At 40.8% G+C, this 19,875-nt stretch overlaps 1 protein-coding gene across 1 annotated transcript; it reads left to right on the forward strand.

Moving 5' to 3' along the window:
• Positions 1-6,898: 6,898 nt before the first annotated feature.
• On the forward strand, positions 6,899-10,255 carry LOC118803757 (C-type lectin domain family 4 member M-like). The gene is made up of 5 exons (XM_036564245.1): positions 6,899-7,055; positions 7,141-7,239; positions 7,333-7,724; positions 7,821-7,927; positions 10,099-10,255. Exons 1-5 carry the CDS (start codon positions 6,899-6,901, stop codon positions 10,253-10,255), a joined length of 912 nt encoding a protein of 303 aa, XP_036420138.1.
• Positions 10,256-19,875: the final 9,620 nt, after the last annotated feature.

Below are 19,875 nucleotides of genomic sequence, written 5' to 3' on the forward strand. Positions count from 1 at the left end.
TATTATAATACTGTACTACAGATACCATGTAAATCAAATCTATTCCAACGTTATCAGGCTGATATTAGCTCTTCTACCTTGTGATCCAAAATAAATTTGCCCATGTTTCACAGAATCTTTCTTCACTAACTGTACTTGTTCTGATGAATATATTTGAATGTATTTTGATTGATAAGCTCATCTGATTCCAACAACATAGTACTGTACTGAAGTAACTGTGCATGAATCAGTTTACCAGCCTTTTCATTGACTTATACAACTAGCTCCTCAGTCTGTTATGAATCTGTCTATGGTGTATGTTGTAACAGTCGCACTTGCACTGCTTCCCGCTGAATTGTTCACAAACAGTAGGTGCTCAAAACATTGTTTACATTTTAATTTGAAGTAAAGACGTGTACGCTGCTTGTACAATGAAGTTGCTCTTGATGTTTCCACTGCACAGTTAGAAAAAGCAAAGCTGCTCACTGCAAGACTCAGTGGCCCTGCGTTTGCATACTGGCAAAGTTTACCCCAGTGAGTGAAAACGGACTATGACGAAGCTAAAGGTCGCTTGAGTGCTGTTTTTGGACGAACCTCCTTTTTGGCTACTTTTCAAACACACTTAAATAAAGTTTATGCTGCTGATCTCACTAACTTAGTGGCTGAGGCTTTTCCCCAATATGGCCCAGAGGCACAGAGTTGTGAATTTTTTTGCCGTTTTGTGACCGGTTTAGACCCGTTCCTTCAGCTTAAAATTCATGAACATGGGGCAGTCACCTTAGAGGCTGCACTGAAAGTGGCAGCACAGTGTGAATGAGCACAGTTAGCCTTGACAGTGGCTGCACATATGCCTGTAAATGCCTGTGACTGTTACATCACAAACTAGCCACAGTTCGCAGTCCCCAACTGCTGATTTAACAGCCGCTATTGCTGACTTGAAAACAGAACTGCATGACTTGAGACAGACGCATCTGAAACACACTGACAGTAGACTGGACCGACTCGCGCAGCAGGTTGCTGACTTCCAGCGGGGGCTGCGAGACTGTACTCACCCTGTGCTCTTGCCATGTTCTGCAAATACCCATGGCTGCCCAGTTGGACGTCCAGAGCGAGAGAGCCTTCATCACTGCAGCTGCATCAACTGCTGCATCACCTCTTCACATGCTTCCACCAGAGGGCGTCGACCTCTTCGTGATGACTTCTCACCACCTCAGCATCGATCTCCATCGTCTGGGTGGACCGGCCATCCTGCCGATCAGCGTTACACCTTCAATGACAACAGTTCTGCCCAACTTCGAAGACCATGCCACCCTCTTCCTTGTCATTATGACACACATCGCCAGCATTCAGGGTACTGGGAGGACTTCTCTCCTCCCAGGCGTCGCCATGACAGGTACTCTACTCATTCCCCTTCCCAGGAACGTCACTCACACCCAGTTCATCACCCCTCTCACACAGCCCATACTTCTAAGCCCTATAGTGCCCGGTCCCCATCCCCTACTCCACGGTATGCACAAGGAAGACACTCGTCATCCCCTTCCCCACCCTCAACCTCACATGATCGGCCTCCCCGCCCTTTTCACTATTCCCCTTCACGCCCATGTCATGTCCATTTTTCCACACCACATGATACTGTAGCCCCTTCCTCCTCCCAGCGTCGGGGAAACTACTAGAAGCTGGCATTGCGGGATACATGTCAACTTCGCCAGCCCAGTCGGCCCCTCCTCAACCTGCTGACCCTAATGTTGACACATTCCCTGCTCCTGTCATAAGACTTACCCTCTCAGGCTCTGAACAGTATGCCTTGGTAGACACCGGTTCCGGTCTGTCCCTCGTCACTGAGGAGTGTTGTAAAGCTATCCCTGCTCTGGCCTCTCAACCCATCAGTAAGTCTTTTGTCCTGGCTTCTTCAGTGACGGGACATTTATTGGATATGATAGGATGTATTATGGCATTTTTTCAAGACGGTGCCCACCGTGGCAGACGTCTTTGTGTGTTCCTCCTGCAACCAACGCTATTTATTATTTATTTTAACTTTAGTATTTATTTTAAAGGTACAGTATACCTTCGGAACAGTTAGTTACAGTAGAGAGGCACTCCTGGAGATCGGTAAAGTTCGAAATGAACTTACCTTTAGCCTTTCGGACTTCAACTTTCTTTTACGCTCGTACTCCACCAGCACCAGCCAGCAAGGCCCAGCAGCACCGGCCTCGGGTGAGACGTGTTTGTGGACATATTCAATCTGTCCCTCGCGCAAGCTGTTGTGCCATCCTGCTTCAAGACCACCACCATCGTGCTCCTCCCAAAGAAAAGCGTTGTGACCTGCCTAAATGACTATCGACCGATTGCACTCACCCCAATCGTGATGACGTGCTTCAAGAGGATAGTCATGACTCATATCCAGGAGACCATTCGGAACACTGTAGATCCTCTCCAGTTTGCATACCGTCGGAACCAGTCCACACGCACCTGGACGCAGTACAACACAGCCCTCACACACCTGGAGGGCAAGGACACATATGTCAGAAGGTTCTTTATTGACTACAGCTCAGCATTTAACACGGTCATCCCACACAAACTCTCAGAAAAGCTCCTCACCCTCGGACTGACATCCGCCCTCTGCAACTGGGTGCTGAACTTTCTTACAGACAGACCACAGTCAGTCAGAGTCGGCAGCCGCACATCCAGCACAAGAACAGTGAGCACAGGGGATCCCCCAGGGCTGTGTGCTGAGTCCCCTTCTGTACACGCACTTCACGTATGACTGCGTGGCCTCCCAGAACAACACCAGCATCATCAAGTTTGCTGATGATACTATAGTCATTGGACTGATCACTGGTGGGGACGAGACAGCGTACAGGAAGGAGGTGGCTGAGCTGGTGGCCTGGTGTCATGACAACAATCTATCCTTGAATGCAGACAACACCAAGGAAATGATTGTTGATCCAAGGAGGAAGTGGGAGCTGCACACACCCCTGTAAATAGGTGAGACAGAGGTGGAGAAGGTGAAAACCTTCAAATTCCTTGGCATCCACATCAGTGAGGATCTCACCTTGTCTCACAACACACACCTCATCATCAGGAAGTCCCAGCAGCGACTGTACTTTCTGAGAAGGCTGAGGAAATTTGGCATGCCAGCCAAAATTCTCAGCACCTTCTACAGGAGTACGATCGAGAGTGTTCTTACCAGCTCCATCACGGTCTGGTATGGAAACTGCACTGCTCAGGACAGAAAGGCTCTCCAGCGTGTGATCAAAACTGCGCAGTCCATCTCAGGAGCAGCCTTCCCCTCACGACAGGACACTTATCACACCAGGGTCATCAGGAGGGCCCACAACATAATCAGGGACAGTACACACCCCTAGCACAGACTCTTCACACTCCTACCTTCAGGCAGACGCTACAAGAGTGTGAAGTCCAGGACTACAAGACTGATGAACAGTTTTTATTCACAGGCCATCAGGCTTGTGAACACCTCACTCACTACCTCTTCCCCCCCCACTCTGAACTGATTTAACTTTTTGGCCGACTTTGCACTCAATAACTGCACCTTACATACACTGTGCTGCTGCTGTCAGAATACTACTGTTTACATCTATTACTTGCACAGAACACTACTGTTTACATCTGTTACTTGCAACATGCAATTTATGGACCGCTGCTCTACATACTTGCACATACACACACGTCACTTTAATTTTTTCTTTCAACTTTGCACATATAACTGTACTTTTTTACTTGTTTACTATTGTTTTTAGTGTATTTCTACTTATTTTGTGTATTTAATATATATTTTTTTACATTCCTATTTTTTTTTCTAAGATTATATTTGGTGAATGGAGAAACAGCAAAGTAAGAATTTCATTGTACAGTGTATCTGCCTGTTTCTGCTGTGCATATGAAAATAAAACTCTTGAACTGAATCTTGTGCATATTGGTGATGTTACCTTATCCCATATTTTTCACATCGTGCACACCTCCAGTCACCCTGTGATTTTAGGATGGGACTTTCTTACACAACAGAGTGCCACCCTGTAGGTACCTCATGCACATTTACAGATACATGACACTGTTGTGCATTTCTCCTCCCCACAACACTTTCCATTACAATGTGAGGCTATTGCTGCCTCCCCTGTTACTGTTCCCCCTCTGTCTGAAATGGTGATAGCTGTATTTGTTTAATTTATCTCAATGACATTATTGTACATAGTGCTGATTTTTCCCAACATCTCCAGCACTTGAAAGAGGTTTTCCAACACTTTCGTTCTGCTGGCCTCAAATTAAAGCCGTCCAAGTGTCACCCGTCTCGTTCTTCAGTCACATTCTTGGGCCGTCAAGTCTCTAGTGGAGGTGTTCGGCCTGACCCCTCTAACACTGAAAAGGTTGCATCATGGCCTGTACTTCGCTCAGCTACAGAAGTGAGAGCCTTTTTGGGTCTCTGCTCCTATTATAGGAGATTTATTAAGCAATTCTCTCACACTGCTGAACCTATGCAGCGCCTCACTCATAAAGGAGTGCCCTTCGAATGGTCTCCAGCTGCTGATGATGCCTTTAAGACACTAAAACATGCTTTGACCTCGCCACCCATTTTGGCCTTCCCCAATCTTTCCTACTGTATATGGATGCCTCCCTTCATGCCATCAGGAGTGTACTGTCTCAAAAGGTGGCTGGTAAGGAACACGTCATTGCATATGCCAGTCATACACTCTCAGTTTCAGAAAGGAAGTAGTCAACATTTGATCGCGAGCTAAACCAAGTTAATGTTACCCAACTGTCAAACAGAAACAGAGCAACTGTTCCCTTTCAATCTCTTTTCATGCCTTCAACTCTTTCAACAGCTGAAGTCAGCTTCTTTTTTGAAAGCTTCTAATTTTCTAATTCCACCTCAAATGGTGCAACAGTTACACTCTAGTTCCTCACAATAGCATTACGATTGAAACAACCAGAGTCTACACAACCAGCACAGCTAACAGGACAAAACAGTCCTACCGCTTCATGGATGGGTTTTTAAATGTACTGAAAAGCCTAGAACGGCTGACATACAATGACTTTTAAAGTTTTGCATCTTATTATATTTTCAGATCCTGCCAAAGCCGCATGTCCCATGTGTCAAACACTACGCCCATGTGCCAGATCAATCAATTCTACACAATTCTGCGCAATTCCACACCAGTTATATTACCAACATGCAAATCGGCTACCAGTTCAACCAATATGAACACTTAACATTAGCTCAGCAGCTTGAAAATTGAGCCCAGGTCTTAATGAGCTTGTGGCAAACAGCTCAAGCAAATAGGCAAGTTTAAAAGACTGAGCACCTGGGGATATTTAAATTTTGAATATTTTAAGTGCCCATGTAATATTTCAAGGTCTACTACAAGTGTCTGTATTTTACTAAGTTTTTGCGTATGTTGAATAAACAATGCCCAGTTCGGGTTACAGCACAATATTAATTAAAAATGAAATAAAAACGTTTTTTCTTCTAGCCCTCAGATTTGATGAGATTTTTTAATGTTTACTGATTCCAAAGTTCAAATGTCAGATCAGAAGCTATTATTAGTATTAATAAGTTTCATCTTATTATTTTAGTTTGAAATATACAACAGTGGTTTTCAACCTGTGGGCTGTGGCCCCCCAGTGGCCTCTGCCAGTATTGCATTTTCAATGCAAAAATACACATTTAACCATTACATCTGTAATCTTAAACATGACCAATATTGGTGATTATTTGTAAAAATAAAGCATTACATTTATATTGCACTCATTGATTATTTTGACAAACTGCAAACTAGTTTGCTCATCCTTTCAAATGAAGCTTTGAAACCTAATAATTTACACAATCGCCCAGAGACTAAACACACTGAATATGTATCTACCTGTTGAATTGAGATAGAACTACTCAGCTTTCCTCTCCTCAGTCTGACATCCAGCATTCAGTAGCTGCCAAATCATGTTAGAAGACAGACAACCTGATTGGTTAAATCCATGGAAGCTTTTGTAGTCGTTTATGTAGGCCACGAGTTGCAAAAGTTTGAAAATCCACTGTTTTATTCTGTTTACCATGGTTTTGCTGATATTCAATAACAATTCAGCTTCCAGTTACCTCAGATGGAAGGCACTCCACTCAGCTGGTCTCAACAACAATTTCTGAGTCTACCTTACAGATGAAATTGCTTTAAATCTGGCTGAACTGATCGTGTGTAATATAATTTTTCCTCAGTTATCCCACTCACAGTGCAATCTGAAGAGGCACAAATGGCAAAATGTTAGGGTTTGTTTTGAGGGCGCACTAAGTATTTACGGCTGTCTTAGTTCCTTATCATTATTATCTTACCTCACTTATAAAACACTGCTTCTATGGTTGCCAATAGCTAACATAGTACGCTTCCAGGTAATTAACCATTAGGGAGCGAAGTTGATCTTAGGTCTGCGCTCCTGCTCAAATATCAATTTCTTATAGTAGGAAAGAAAAAGAAAAGGAGGGAGATGCAAGACACAGAAGCTGATAGACATACTGTGAGAATAGGTATATTACAGTCAGGGAGTGAGGGAAGAAGTGATGAAGCAGTGCACAGAAACACAATGTAAAGTCTTTCATTAAATAACGAGTGCCCACCCAAGTCTTCCATTTAATTCAAAGCCTGGTTTGCATTACAGTCATTATTCGTGTCTCCATTTCTTCTTTATTTTATCACACACATCCAGTCTTTAACATATAGTATAGGCCCATGTTTCTCACTTTCTGTTTCTCTCTCTATGACATACAGACACATAGTGCTTTTCACACTTGGGCTTAGCAGCTGCTCTTATATTATTTCCTGTTCAGTCATTTTTACATCAATGCCATTCACACCAGCACATGAACAATTAACCTTATAGACAGTTTAGCAGTGAAGTCAGAGAAAAACAGAGAGAGAAAATGGAAGATGGAGTCTATGATGATGTGGGCAGCTTTGAGCTGAGTGAGGTGGACAGAGGAGAGAGAGTGGAGATGATGGTGGATATTTATGTGAGCGCAGACGCTGTTAGAGCTCAGGAGACCAACACACAGAGGGAAACAAAGGCACAGCAGACCAGTAGGTGCACAAACTCAGAGCATTTTACAATGAAAATGTAAAGTTTTTAAAGTCACTTTTTATTATTCGGTCTACTCTTTATCAGGTGTTAGAACAGAAATCAGATGTTCCAGACTGGCTGTGGTGTGTGTGGGGCTGCTGTGTGTTCTCCTGCTGACCACCAACATAGTGCTGAACATGTACTGTGAGTGTTTCAAACTCAAACCTTTCCTCTGTCAAATACAGATATACAGAACACACGCTTTACTGTAAGCCTTGTAATTCTTTCTCAATGCAGATACTAAAGTGAAAGAAAGCATCTATTCCCTGAGAGTAAAGTTCACTGCAGAGAGAGAGACCCTCTTATCCAGTATCAGAAACCTGACTGAAGAAAGAGACCAGCTAAAGAGCAGCTACCAGAATCTGACTGAGGAGAAAGAGCAGATAAAAAATGAGTTTGAAAAGTTAACTGAAGAAATAATCATCTTACAAACCAAACACGAGCAAATACTTTTAAAATGTATTTGTGCTCATCACTCTGTGGAAGAGAAAAGCTGTTTTAAGGACTGGAAGAAGCACAAAAGCAGCTTTTACTTTTTCTCTACTGAGCAGAAGAGCTGGAGTGCAGCCAGGCAGGACTGCAGAGAGAGAGGAGCAGATCTGGTGATCATAAACAATAGAGAGGAACAGGTGAGGAGGGAGGGAGGGAGAGAGAGAGAGAGAGAGAGAGAGAGAGAGAGAGAGAGACTTTTATTTGATTCTTGGTTTGCTATTTGTTTTTCTCAGATGTTCCTCATTGACCAAAAGAAAGGGAGGAATTTCTGGATTGGTCTGACCGATGAAGACAAAGAAAACATGTGGAAGTGGGTGGACGGCCAACCGCTGACTGACAAGTAAGCCAACAAACAACAGTCACTGACTGACTGAGTAACTGACAGATGGAAGTGTCAGTGGCTCCATTTATATACGTCAACTTACCACTTGCATGTGCTTCACATCTACGGTCAGTCATATTTGGTCAAATGTCATGTTTTGTTGATTTTCGAAGTGAAGATAACTAACACATCATCGACTAAGAACAAACACAGTTTCTATTTTTCTATTAGCACACAGTTTCTGTTTTTTAACAGATTAGAAAAAATCATTAATTAAAATATAGCTCGGACCATAACTTTTGCACATTTTGTGTTAAATTCAGCAAATAAACAGTAACTGTGCATTAAAGTGTGCAGAAGTGTGTTCTCTGTAGAGGATATTTTCACATATTTTCATTTAGAAAACAACAGATAACAAATAACAAAACACGTCACAGGGCGCCCAAACTTTTTCATGCAACTGTACATGATGCAAATGGCCACTTTAAACACAGGTGGAGGACGAGGCAGCAAGGAGCAGATTATTTGACTGGAAACTCACTCCCCATGGCAAGGTTAGCTCCAGTGAGCTCATCAGCTAGCCATGCAGACTCAGCAAAATGCTAAACTTTTTTTTGTTGTTGATAAGTTTAAACATAACATGCATCAAATAAGTGAACAAACGCTTAGTCTGGTTCTAAACTTCGCTGTAGAACAGTGATGTAGTGCCCTTGTTTTTGCTGTTGTTGGCCACATAGCCTGTAGCGTGCTAACTAGCAAGCTAGCACATAAAAAGTGATGAAGTATAGCAGATGGAGTAGTTTGTAATCTAAAGCCCAGTAAATCAAATTATACGATTTTGACATGTAAAGCATTTTAGTTCACTGCTAGGGTTAATAAACAGCTTTATGCCTCATTATTTTTGGGTTTGAAGAAGGAAATGCGTCAGATCGCAATGACTTCTGGGAAAGCTCTACTGCTGAAGTCAGTTCGTGTTCACTGGCCCCTCCGGGGGCTCATTTAGCACACTTCACTGGAGCTAGCTTGAGTAATGGAAAGACCCTTAGGACGGTGTCAGAGAGTCTCCTGAAGGTAAATGGCAAGGTGCATTAACACAGCGGTGAGTGCTGAGTAGTTACTGAGCCCGGGTTGCGTCTAACCTTGCAGTATAAATGGTATTATTTACCAAATTATTTACCAAGCCACCGATCAGGCATAACATTATGACCACCTCCTTGTTTCTACGCTCTTTGTCCATTTTATCAGTTCCCCAGTGAGTGGACAGTGAGTGGACACAGTGTTTAAAAACTTCAGCAGCACTGCTGTGTCTGATCCACTCAGACCAGCACAACACACCTACACACCACCACATCAGTGTTACTGCAGTACTGAGAATGATCCACTACCCAAATAGTACCTGCTCTGTGAGGGTCCATGGGGGTCCTGACCACTAAAGAACAGGGTAAAAGGGGGCTAACAAAGTACGCAGAGAAACAGATGGACTACAGTCTGTAATTGTAGAACTACAAAGTGCACCTATATAGTAAGTGCATCTGATAAAATGGACAATGAGCATAGAAACAAGGTCATAATGTTATGCCTATCTGTGTTTATGACCACTATTTGTACTACAATGTAAACCTGAATAGTACTTTGATGTGTTGATCACTATTTTAGAATTATTTCTTTGTGAAGAGTTTAGCTCATAGCCTCTAATGCTAGCAATTAGAAAATAAGTGTATGTTTTTATATCTTTACAATCTTAAGACAAAATGTTAAACTCACTCTACGTGTGAAACTGGGTATCACAGGTGTTGCTGCTCTCCTTTGCTAACACAGGGTGCCAATTGCACTGAAACCTTCGCTCTTTCTCAGTCTAGAAAGCCACTGCTGTCACAATTAGAGCATAAATATGACTGTACTTTTACTGTTTAAATAAAGTTTACTTGAATTAAGTTTACTACAAGAATTTACTAAACATTCTACTATTTTATTTGTAATAATATTATTTAGTAATTACATTTCATTTAGTGTTTACAAATGTTTATCCAGTTCTAGCACTGTTTGCAGAAAGACCTAAGTAACTATTGTGAAAAGGTCTGCTTGAATGTCACTTTGTAAAACATGTGGTGCCTATTCTGTCTATCCTCTATAGATGAATGCTGTGTGTGACGGTCAGATTATAGATGAATGCTGTGTTTGTTTATCAGATTCTGGAAGAAACATGAACCCAACGATGCTAATGACGTGGAGGACTGCGCTGTGTTCACCACTACAGCTGAATACGGCTGGCGAACATGGAACGATATGTCCTGCTCTGTGAGCGAAAACTGGGTTTGTGAATTCAATACAACAAAATGTCACTGAATGTCAAATTCAACTAACACTGTTAAATTACACTAACTGATATTTTAGTGAATCTGTAAACAGGTACTGTGGAAGGTTAAAGCACTGAGGTTACAGGGCTTGTTTCATGTTCCCCTTAATGCAATTAATAATTCCAGTTCTGAATGAAAACAGCCTGTAGGGGGAAAAAACTTCTAAAAATAAATTCTCTACTGATGCAAATGCAGTCGACCAGCCAAGACTTGTTTGGTGTCCACGTTTTCTTCTTTAGTTTAGAACTGGAGCTGATTTGATAAAGGTGCTAACAAACACTGGAAGTTAATAATCACCCAAAGCATATCTACAAATACACCACAAACTTTTTATATATTTGCTTTGAGTTATGTTAAAAAGTTTTGCAAACTATAAAAAAATTAATACAACGGCATGGATAGATTTTGTCACATTTAAGGTAAAATTTTAGCTAAATTATTATCCTTTCTGTTACTTTCCTGCCTTCAAACTCTGGGTAGCTGAAAGTAGAAGCATAATGTAAAATGTCACTATAAAGGTATGTAATGCTAGCACAGTAATGCCCAAGGCTTGCTTACTGTAAAAAGTCAGATGCTGAATTAGGGGTGAACGATTTGGATAAAATATGTAATTAAGAATTTTCTGGCTAATATTGCATTATTTGTTTTCCGTAAATTAAGGTTCAAGCTTTGTTTGCCAAGAAGACTAGAATATCCACTTTTTTATAGCTTAAGCCTTGAACCCCTGAATGCAGTGTGCCAGACAGCAAGTTGTGGCCGTGATGTCACAACGCAGGGAGGTTTAGTTGTCTATGATTGATCTAACTTATCTGTAGGTAGTTCACAAGCTCTGCTTTATTAGATTAAATTTCCCCAATTAAAACTTAAAATAGCATTTTTGGGCAGTTAGGCTAACTGGACATGCTAAAATTGCCCCTAGGTGTGAGTGTGAATGTGTATGTCTGTCTGTCTGCCCTGTGATGGACTGGCGACCTGTCCAGGGTGTATCCTGCCTTTTGCCCAATGACAGCTAGGATAGGCTCCAGCGACCCAGAACGATAAGCGGTTTAGATGAAGTATGTATGTATATAACATTTTTTATTATGTAGGCTATAATGAAAAAAATATGCAGCTCTGGCGATTTGAAAATTGCACTCTCTCAAATTGTGATTTTGATTTAAAACCTTTAATCTTTCAGCCCTACATTGAATATCAAATAGCAATGAAGCTACCAAAACGAGGAGCAGAGGCACAGTACCTTAGACGGAATCATCTGGCACCTGAAGCAAGTACGCCAACAAGTTCCTGTCGTAAAATGTCTCACTTGTGGTACACATTTCTTCAGGTGCATGTTCAGGTTCAAACATGTCCAACTGAGACTCATTTGAGACACGTAGTTACGGAAACAGTTTGGGTGAATATTGACTTCCAGATTTTGTTAGCAACATTAGCGTAACAGCTCCTGTTCTAAACTAAAGAAGCAAAAAATTTACACTAAACAAGTCTTGGCTGATCAACTGCATTTGGCGTAAGTGGGAAATCATGTAAATCTGATTTTTGCTAAATTTTTCCTAAGTGAAAGTGTGAGTACGGTATAAAAATCTTACTCTGTTGAAAGTGGAAGTATGGAGCCAAAAATATTTGAGTGAAAGTGAAAATTTAAACATTCACAAGTATATAAAGGTAAAATGTAAATGTTTTAAGAAATAAATAAAATAAATAAAAGTTGCTGCGTGTGATGCCATGTCCAGTGGGCAGTACTGTTGCTTACTAAAGACATGCAACTTGAACCAAGCCTGATAGCACCTGAGAAAATATCGGGCTCAGGGTGATTTTTACATAAAACATCGGGCTCGGATTGAACACTGGATGATCTCCGAAATTGCATTGAAAGAGCCGTGAGTTCAGTGACACCCGACATGCTCAATCGAGTATGGGATGAATTTGACTATCGTGTTGATGTTGTCTGTACAGAACTTTATGCTCACTTAAACCATTTACAATTTACTGCATTGTTCTGTAGTGATTTACGAGTGAAATAAATCATTTTGAAATCGGATAAATCTTTTTGAATCACGCTGTAGTAACAAAGTGCAATTGCATTAGCCTGTATTAGGGCTGTACAATAAATCACATTTTTATTGTTATCGCTATAGGAGTTTCCGTGAATAAACTCATCATTAGAGCAGTGAAGACAGACAGTTCAAATTACTTCATACATGCAGCGTCAGAGAGACGTCACTACATTACCGGCACAAACCGCTAGAAGCCTTATGAGTGGTTCTCTGCTCTGGGATTGAATCCCACGCAGCCCTGCTGGTGACATCCCATATAAAAAAAATAGAGCGCGGCCATGCCATATTAATGCATGGGAACGAAATCCTAATGCATGGCCATGACTTAGTATGGTGTGGGAACAAGATAATTAAGTTGTGGCCATGACTTAGTGAGGCGCCCTCAAGAAACTCAGGAGAGTCAAGGGTCTGGTCCATGTTGCAGCTTTACTGAAAAACTCAAGGACAAACAGCAGCTCTGTGCTTCGCTTTTTCAGAGCTTTTCAGAACACAGTCTAGCTCGAACTGTTAGCGTAGGTCTACTTTACCACTCACTCTTTGAAGCTTGCTGCAGCAATGCCTAGTCCATACTCGCCCCAGCTCTGAGAATAAAAGTCCACAAGTGCCCACACATAAGGTTTCTAATAAACTAAATTAACCTAAACCTGGCATTAGACTCTTTTTAGAACTGCATATAAATGAATGAATTTAAAACTGAACTTATTATTTTTGTTGTAAGTCAACAAAAATAAAATGAAACAAAAATGTGTACTTGCTCTTGTGTGCCTCTATAAAAAACAGATACTTATCTATTTGATAGATATTTATTTGTTTTTGTAGCCTTTACACTAAAAGCTGTCAGGGTAAGGCTGACTGTTTCTCAGCCTTTCAGTGCACAACAAATCTGCTTGCACTGCGACACAGTTATCTTGCTCTGTATTGGTTCATTCATCTCATTCATTACACATCTCATTCAGCTCAGTTTAGCTCAGATATAAATAGACATATAAGTATATTTTAGTACTACTGTAATCCTTTTTCATAGGAGTTATGGCTTCTCTAAGTAATCTCTGTAAATAAGTAAGTGAAGCTGGTGTTGCGCTCTGTGTCTTTGTGTGAACAGGAAGCAATTTCTGAGTGTGAATGTAGTTTTAGTGTGAATGACATCCTTCAGTTTTTCTTTAAAAGTACCTTTTAGGTAAAAAAAATAAAAAGTTTTTAACATACTTAAAAATAAGAAACTTGATATTTAATAGCTATTTATGTATTTTGCTTAGAGAACTAGTGTTTTTTGCTATATCATGTTAAAGCGACATACACTGAAAAAAGCCCAGGGTGCTCCTTTGTACTTATTTCCTGTTTAAAGGGTATTAATAAACCGCATCACATAATGCTGCTGCAGAAGAGACAGCTTAATATGTAATCAGTCAGAAAGTCAGAGAACCTATGAAGATGTGGGCAGCTTTGAGCTTTGTAGTTCTACAATTACAGACTGTAGCCCATCTGTTTCTCTGCATATTTTGTTACTCTCCTTTCGCCCTGTTCTTCAATGGTCAGGACCCCCATGGACCCTCACAGAGCAGGTATTATTTGGGTGGTGGATCATGGAGTTTTTAAACACTGTGTCCACTCAGTGAGGGCCTGAAATAACAGCCAATAAGCACTGTTTTTTGGTCTTGTCCCTTGCATACAGAGATTTCTCCAGATTCTCTGAATCTTTTGATGATATTATGTACTGTAGATGATGGAAAGCAAAAGTTCTTTGCTATTTTATGTTGAGAAACGTTATTCTTGAATTGTTGCAAATGATTTGCTCACACAGGCTGTCACAGAGTGGTGAACCCCTCCTTATCTTTACTTCTGAAAGACTCAGCCTCTCTGGGATGCTTTTTAGTACCCAGTCATGTTGCTAACCTGTTGCCAATCAACCACCAGGTGTTTACCAGTCTTTTGTTGCCCCTGTCCCAACTTTTTTTGGAACATGTTATTTTTGCATCAAATTCAAAATGGACATATATTTTCAAAAAACAATACAATTTCTCAGTTACAACATTTGATAAGTCTGTACTATTTTCAATAAAATCTATGGTTTAAATGATTTGCACATCATTGCATTTTGCACAGCCTCCCAACTTTTTTGGAAATGGGGTTGTAGATGTAAAGTCAAGTATAGTAGCTCATCTGTTTGTGCACAGTTTGTGTTGGTCATCCTCTAGTCCTTAATTAATGGTCACAGGACACTGCCCACAGGACATTGTTGGCTGGATATGTTTGATTGGTGGACTATTCTCAGTCCAGCAGTGACACTGAAATGTTTAAAACCTCCAGCAGCACTGCTATGTCTGATCTACTCATACTAGGGCAGCACACATTCCATCACCACGCTGCCAGCACCACGTCAGTGTCACTGCAGTGCTGAGAATGACCCACAAACCATATAATATGTGCTCTGTGGGGTCCTGACCACTGAAGAACAGGGTAAAAGGGGCTAACAAATTATGCAGAGAAACAGATGGATTACAGTCTGTAACTATATAACTACAAAGTGCACGTATATGATAAGTGGAGATGATAAAATTGACAAATAGTGTTAAAACAAGGAAGTAGTGTTAATGTTATGGGTGATATATGTGTATCCCATAACAAAAGTCAGGTAAAGTACTACAGGACTGAGCCAGTCAGACCCAGCTCAAGACTGGCCCTATTCTCCTCAGCTCTGATATCACTGTTGAACACCCATTTCTATCCACTTTGCAGCTCTTTCACAGATATATTTTGGTCAAAAGATGTGCCTGTGTATTTTTAAAAGACATCCCATACCATGACAGAGGGCAGACTGTTGTTTTCTACCCATTTTCAAAGATAGCAATAATTTTTCAGCGTTGGATTCATCCATGTGATAAACAGGGGTGTGACTAGTCTCTACCAAGACTGTAAAAATGATTTGCCATATATATATATATATATATTGTACACATCATATATTACTTGCTGTTACCCCATATACACCAATCAGGCATAACATTATGACCACCTCCTTGTTTCTACGCTCATTGTCCATTTCATTAGCTCCGCTTACTATATAGGTGCACTTATAACATTACTTCTGGCTTTGAAGATGGGAAGACAATAACACTGTGCCTTCTGTCATGGTATGGGCTGTCTTTTAAAAACACACAGGCACATCTTTTGACCAAAATATGTCAGTGAAAGAGCTGAAAAGTGAATAGAAATGTTTGTTAAACAGTGATATGAGAGCTGAGGAGGATGAGGCCGGTCCAGAGCTGGGTCTGACCAGCTCAGTCCTGGATGTTGGCAGTCTAGTTGCGCCCTCACAGAGCAGGTACTATTTGAGTGGTGGATCATTCTCAGCACTGCAGTGACACTGATGTGGTGGTGGTGTGTTAGTGTGTATTGGGCTGGTCTGAGTGGATCAGACACAGCAGTGCTGCTGGAGTTTTTAATCACCTCCGTGTCACTGCTGGACTGAGCTCATTCTGTTTGTGAAGCTGTAGCCTGACAATATAAAGGTTCAAAACTGTTAAACATTTTCATTAACATGAAATAAAAATAAACCAAAGCTATACCAACAAAATAAATCACAAATCACTGAATCTAACAGAAATCATGCCAAAAATTAAGAAACATCTCATTTTTCTTGTGGCTTAAAACAGTGGTATGAGAAAGAATCATGAGGCCAAATTGTTCTGTATGTTCATATTGATTCTCTGCAAATCTCAATGGTCCTAATGGCTGTTAGATACAGAATGGAAACTACTTGCTGGTGTTTCAACAAGTATCACTAAGAGAAAATGGTTTCTTATAATTTGCTTCATTCAGTCAGGCACAAATCTAACTTTAAATCAAGCAAGCAAAGTTTATTTATATAGCGCTTTTTACAACAGGTGTTGTCACAAAGCAGCTTTACAAGGAAATCAGCATTACAGAAAGAAATCCAGGTCCAAGCCCCCATGAGCAAGCCAGTGGCGACAGTGGCAAGGAAAAACTCCCTTAGAGAAACAGGAAGAAACCTTGAGAGGAGCCAAGATTTAGAAGGGGAACCCATCCTCCTCTGGTCGACACCGGATAGTAAACATTGTTAGTATAAAATATTATAGTACAAAAACAGGGAAAACAGGTGGAGCAAATGATTAATTTGATTAGTTTAGTTCATGCAGCAGCATCAGTGGGGTCAGGTTGTGAGGGTGAGGTTTGCACGGCGAGCAGTGGCACCCGATCAAGGCAGAAGAGGCAGCAGCATCAGACGCACAGGATGGGCAGCTGTTCAACTCAGCAAAGGAAAGAAAGGAAAAACAAACAGAGAATCAGTTCTGTAATGGGTGACTGATCACAAATTACTAGGCAGGAATAAAATATCGGCTAGGCCTGTAAAAAAGTAAGAAGGTCAACTTGGTACATTCTATTTCTCAAAATGTCACGGCGGCAAGACTGTATTTCCTTTTAATAGTTCACAGTGAGTCATAATAAACACATTGTTAGAGCAGCGATGACAGAACAGTTTAAATTACTTCATACACGCAACGCAGCATCATAGAAACGTCATTACATTACCAGCACAAACTCCTAGAAACCTTATGAGTGCCTCTCTGTGCTGGTATTAAAGCCTACAGAGCCCTGCTGGTGACATCCAATATAAATAAAAATAATGTGTGGCCACGCCATACTAACGCATGAGAACAAGATCATAATGCATGGCTACAACTAAGTAAGGTGTGAGAACGAGATAATTAAGTCATGGCCATGACTTAATGGCGTAAAGCATGAGATCAGGCCTCATTAATCTGTGGTCAAAGCTTAATTATCTCATTTCCTTAGAATTGTTCTCACATATTGTGATGTGGGTGGGGTCACATATTGTGATGGGGGGTGGAGGAGTTTCCCAACAAACTCAGGTGAGTCAAGGATATAGTTCATAGTGCAGCTTTACTGAAAAACTCAACTTAAAGAAACAGTTTACAAAGACAGACAGCAGCTCTGTGCTTAGCTTACACCTCCTACTCAGAATATAGCCTAGCTCAAACTGTTAGTGCAGCTCTACCTTGTTTACGACTTACTCCTTGAAGTTTGCTACAACAAGGCCCAGTCAGTATTCACCCCCACTCTCAGAATAAGAGTCCTTACTCAGACACACACATAAGGGGGTTTATAATAGACTGAATTAACCTAAACCTGGCATTAGACTCTTTTTAGAACTGCATATGAATGAATGAATTTAAAACTAAACTAAACCCAGGCATGCACTGATGCCACAATATTTAAGAACTCAACACAAATAAAATGAAACAAATGCTGTACTTGTTCCTGTGTGCCTCTATAAAAAATAGATACTTATTAATTTGATAGATATTTATTGGTTTTTGTAGCTTTTATAGTAAAAGCTGTTGAGGTAATGCTGACTGTATCTCAGCCTTTCAGCGCACAACAAATCTGCTTGTAATTCTGTATTCTGCTATTTGGTTAAAGGAGATGTTAGCTAGCCTTCTGTTTACACATCAAAAAAAAAGTCTGTACTTGCATCACATCCAGTCAGAGGCTCACTATTCAACAATAATTTATCACTTCCTAATTCGTTCAGCTCAATTCAGCTCAGATTCTCCATCTGCTATATACTAGTACTACCATAGCTCTTTCTTCATAAGAGTTGAGGCTTCTCTAGGTAACCTCTGTATATAAGGTAGCGACGCTGGTGTTGCGCTTTGATGTCTTTGTGTGAACAGGAAGCAATTTCTGAGTGTGAATGTGGTTTTAGTGTGAATGGCATCCTTCACCTTTTCTTTAAAAGTAACTTTTAGGTCCCAAAAAAGTTTTTTCCTTACTTAAAAAAGGAAAATTAATATTTAATAGCTGTTTATGTATTTTGCTTAGAAAACTAGTGTTGCTTTTTACTATATCAAGTGAAAGTGACATACACTGAAAAAAGCCCAGTGTGCTCCTTTGTACTTATTTCCTGTTTAAAGGGTTTTAATAAACCGCAGTAGTTTCAGTGCATCACATGCCGCTGCTGCAGAAGAGACAGCTTAATGTGTAATTAGTCAGAAAGTGAGAGAATGACACAGGGAACCTATGAAGATGTGGGCAGCTTTGAGCTTTGTAGTTCTACAATTACAGACTGTAGTCCATCTGTTTCTCTGCATATTTTGTTACTCCCCTTTCGCCCTGTTCTTCAATGGTCAGGACCCCCACAGGACCACCACAGAGCAGGTATTATTTGGGTGGTGGATCATCAGACTCAGTAGTGCTGCTGGAGTTTAACAATGTCCACTCACTGTCCACTCTATTAGACACTCCTATCTTGTTAGTCCATCTTGTAGATGTAAAGTCAGAGACAGTAGCTCATCTGCTGCTGCACAGTTTGTATTGGTCATCCTCTAGTCCTTCATCAGTGGTCACAGGACACTGCCCACAGGACGCTGTTAGCTGGATAATTTTGGTTGGTGGGCTATTCTCAGTCCAGCACCGAGGTGTTTAAAAACTCCAGCAGCACTGCTGTGTCTGATCCACTTGTACCAGCACAACACACACTAACATACCACCACCATGTCAGTGTTACTACAGTACTGAGAATAATCCACCACCCAAATAATACCTGCTCTGTGGTGGTCCTGTGGGGGTCCTGACCAATGAAGAACAGGGTGAACAAAGTATGCAGAGAAACAGATGAACTACAGTCTGTAATTGTAGAACGACAAAGTGCACCTATGTAGTAAGTGGAGCTGATAAAATGGACAAAGGGTGTAAAAACAAGGAAGTGGTTTTAATGTTATGGCTGATATTTGTGTATCCTGTATACTGCATGCTACTCTTCACAGTAGTAAGCGGTATAGTATCCTGTATATGTCAAAAATCAGATGCACTACTACAAGGCAGGGGCGCAACTAGACTGCCAACATCCAGGACTGAGCCAGTCAGACCCAGCTCAAGACCGGCCTCATTCTCCTCAGCTCTCATATCACTGTTTAACAAACATTTCTATTCACTTTTCTGCTCTTTCACTGACATATTTTGGTCAAAGGATGTGCCTGTGTGTTTTTTAAAAGACATCCCATACCATGACAGGCACAGTGTTATTGTCTTCCCATCTTCAAAGCCAGAAGTAATGTTTCCGCTTTGGATTCATCCATGTGGTAAACAGAGGTGTGACTAGTCTCTACCAAGACTGTAAAAAATGATCTGCTAGTTCAAACTAAAAAAAAACTGTCAATACATTTATCTAAAAAGGCACAAACGGCATGTGTAATTCCTAGGTGATTACAAATAAATGTATCTGTGTCTGCTGGTACAACATATATTCAAACACTAATATATACACACAACATTATTTCAACTCCTTGTGTTGCTTTGTGCCAGCTCTCACCTCATCTGCTGTTTGTGTTGCTTGTATGGTCAGTTCTTGTCCTCTCTCCGCTGCTTTTGTGTTAAGCTGCTCTCCAACATCTTCTACCCTCTGTTGATGTAACATTTACTTCATTACTTTAAAATAAAAGCACCATTAACCAAAAATGAAGTGCATGTAACTTATAGTTATAGCATGGCCACACAAACATATATCTGTATG

Source organism: Colossoma macropomum, unplaced genomic scaffold (assembly GCF_904425465.1).
Source record: "Colossoma macropomum unplaced genomic scaffold, Colossoma_macropomum, whole genome shotgun sequence".
Taxonomy (NCBI): domain Eukaryota; kingdom Metazoa; phylum Chordata; class Actinopteri; order Characiformes; family Serrasalmidae; genus Colossoma; species Colossoma macropomum.

What these genes read in the sequence shown, in the direction of transcription:
- LOC118803757 (XM_036564245.1), top strand. Translation starts at nt 6,899, where the DNA reads ATGGAAGATGGAGTCTATGATGATGTGGGCAGCTTTGAGCTGAGTGAG. An exon ending in CATAGTGCTGAACATGTACT is followed by an intron (nt 7,240 to 7,332) that starts GTGAGTGTTTCA and finishes TTCTCAATGCAG; the next exon opens with ATACTAAAGTGAAAGAAAGC. An exon ending in TAAACAATAGAGAGGAACAG is followed by an intron (nt 7,725 to 7,820) that starts GTGAGGAGGGAG and finishes TGTTTTTCTCAG; the next exon opens with ATGTTCCTCATTGACCAAAA.